The sequence below is a fragment of the Galeopterus variegatus genome, unplaced genomic scaffold, assembly GCF_000696425.1.
Source record: "Galeopterus variegatus unplaced genomic scaffold, G_variegatus-3.0.2 Scaffold111, whole genome shotgun sequence".
Lineage (NCBI taxonomy): Eukaryota > Metazoa > Chordata > Mammalia > Dermoptera > Cynocephalidae > Galeopterus > Galeopterus variegatus.
In genome coordinates, this window is record NW_007726222.1 from 43,445 (window position 1) to 45,994 (window position 2,550).

A 2,550-nucleotide genomic window follows, 5' to 3' on the forward strand; every position below is an offset into this window, starting at 1 on the left:
CTGAGTACACTTGCACTCGTCTTCCACCTGGCCTCTGTCCTGGGTCCTGACCCGGTGCCGCCCTGGCTCCTCATCATCACCTCCTGCTCAGCAGCAGGCTGGTCCCACCTTACCCTGCTCTCATTCACTTCTCTCTGCCTTACTGTGTCTCACTTCCTTGTTCACCTCGACTGCAGCTCCCTGGGCCATGGACAACCCTCTCTCAGCCCTGCACTCTCTTTCTCTTTCCTCAGTAGCTCCTCCCCTTCCTCTTTCTGACTTTCTTATGCTGTCTCCTCTTATGTTATACCTTGATTCTCAGAATCCTACCTTTCTATCAAACTAAAGAAGTCCATCCAGCTGCCACGTGTACAACTGACCTGTGTCTTCAGGTGACACCCTTCAGGGCACGAGCAGGAGATTGAGAAGCAGAGCTGAGAACACTGAGGCTGGCAGACCTGAAGTCCAGCATCCAAATCCCTAAGGGCCAGAGTGTACACAAGGGGCCCTCTCTGTCACCACAGGGCCACTCCATTCCAGCATGTTTGGGAAGCACCTTTGATGTCTGGGCTCTGAGACATAGATCCCTGGCTAGAGAAGTGGGAAGGAGACAAGGTCATATAGAGAATACAAGGAGGCAAAAGCAGAAGGGAACACAGCCACAATGGCAAGATCAATACCCAAACATTACTAATGTGAACAAAGAAGAAGAGATAAGAACAGCCACAAATTGTGTCTGTTACATCTCCATTCCCACAGCTAATTCATTATTTTCATAACTGCCTTTGCTCTAATTGTAACTTCCTAGAACATACACTTGAATTTGTAAGCATGCTTTTACATCATCCATAGTTCTTACAATTAAATATGTGAAATCAGTCTCCAACATTATACAAATAGAGAATCTTAACACACACACACACACACAACAGTAGAAACATACTCTTCATGGATTTGACCACTATTTTCAAGAGTAGTTATATGAAGGTACTTCAAAAAGTTCATGGAAAAACAGAATTAAAAGATAATACAAATCTTTCCAGGAACTTTCTGAAGTACCCTCATAGTGGACACATTTATTGAATGCTTACTACGTACCAGAAGTTAGCCACTTACAATGGATTATCTCATTTAGAATTAATAGAAACCTCATGAAGAAAGTAACATGGTGAGCTTTGATTTACAGATAAGGAAACAGGATGGGACAGGTTAAGAAACACTCATTTCAAAGGTGCAACTCCATCGTATGCAGTCTGCCCCTACAGCCCAGACCCTCAACCATTACCTGTGGGTCTAGTAGTCAGACAACACAGGTTTTAGGCTTGGCTCAGGTATTGACCTCCTAGTGTCCTGGAAGGACACTTACCCACCCTCCCCTGTGTTTTGTCCTATGTACAATAATAATAATAATAATAATAATGTCAATGCCTCCCAGACAAACACCACCAAGAATACACCGTAGTTGGACAAGATTGGATTTATTGACTCATTGCAACAAGTGAGAACATATACTATAGCAAGTGTGAGGTACCTTGGTAGGTAGGCATTGGTAACTTATTATAGGATTGGGGATCATATTAGGTGAAGACATGGGGATAAATCTTCTTTTGGGTACCTTAATAAATCCTAACTAGAAAGCAGAAGGACAGAGTGAACGTAAAGCTGCAAATGGTGGGGGGAAAAAAAAGCATCAGTAAGAGTCAGTCACTTCCACTGGCTGGGATGGGGGAATGTTTGGTCAATTTTGTGGTTTGTATGATGTTCTTGTGTGAGTTCAGACATTATGCAGTGGTCTTGTTTCTGCTTTGATCCATCCCAGGAGTGGAATGGCCTTGTCTGATGGGGTGTTTTGTGATATTATTGATACCCAGAAGAACACCAAGGCCCAGCTGGTAGTGCCAGTCCAGTTTCTGCCACTTTTCTCTTGCTCAAAACCAACAACAAGCTGTTGTGGAGAACTCACCATGTTCCAGGAACCACTCTCAGTCCTTGTGGATTAAATCCAATTTTAACTTTCTCAAGAAACTCTATGATATGGGCACTAATTTTATAAGGGGAAACAGGTGGAGAGAGGTTAACTAATTACCTGAGGTCACCCAGCTGAAAGAAGGTGGCCGCAGATTGAGAACCCAGGCCCTCGGGTCCCTGTCCCACCCCCTCTCCACCACACTGGGTGGCCTCTCAGTGACCAGGAGTTCTCTCAGAGGTGCAGAATCGAGGTAGCTCTTGAGCCTGCTTCCTGATGGCCTCTGTCTGCTTTTCCTTCCAGCTCCAAGACTGCTCTGCGGATCGGGAGCAGCGATACTCAGGTCGATGAAGTGAAGTCCATGCCAGCCAGCAGCCATCTGGTCGACCATCTCACCTGCCCCATGTGCCACAGACTGCGCCTGCACTCGTTTATGCTGCCTTGCCACCACAGCCTGTGCGAGAAGTGCCTGCGGCATCTGCAAAAGCACGCCGAGGTCACCGAGAACTTCTTCATCCTCATCTGCCCGGTGTGCGACCGCTCGCACTGCATGCCCTACAGCTACAAGATGCACCTGCCCGAGAACTACCTGCGCGGGCGCCTCA

At 46.6% G+C, this 2,550-nt stretch overlaps 1 protein-coding gene across 1 annotated transcript in view; it reads left to right on the forward strand.

Annotated features, from left to right (window-relative positions):
- The window catches only part of TRIM42 (tripartite motif containing 42), a 26,760-nt gene that overhangs the window by 2,376 nt on the left and 21,834 nt on the right, over positions 1-2,550 (forward strand). Inside the window, exon 2 of the mRNA XM_008586624.1 lies at positions 2,249-2,441. Coding sequence (XP_008584846.1) covers positions 2,249-2,441 — 193 coding nt within the window. The remainder of the gene's footprint in view (positions 1-2,248; positions 2,442-2,550) is intronic.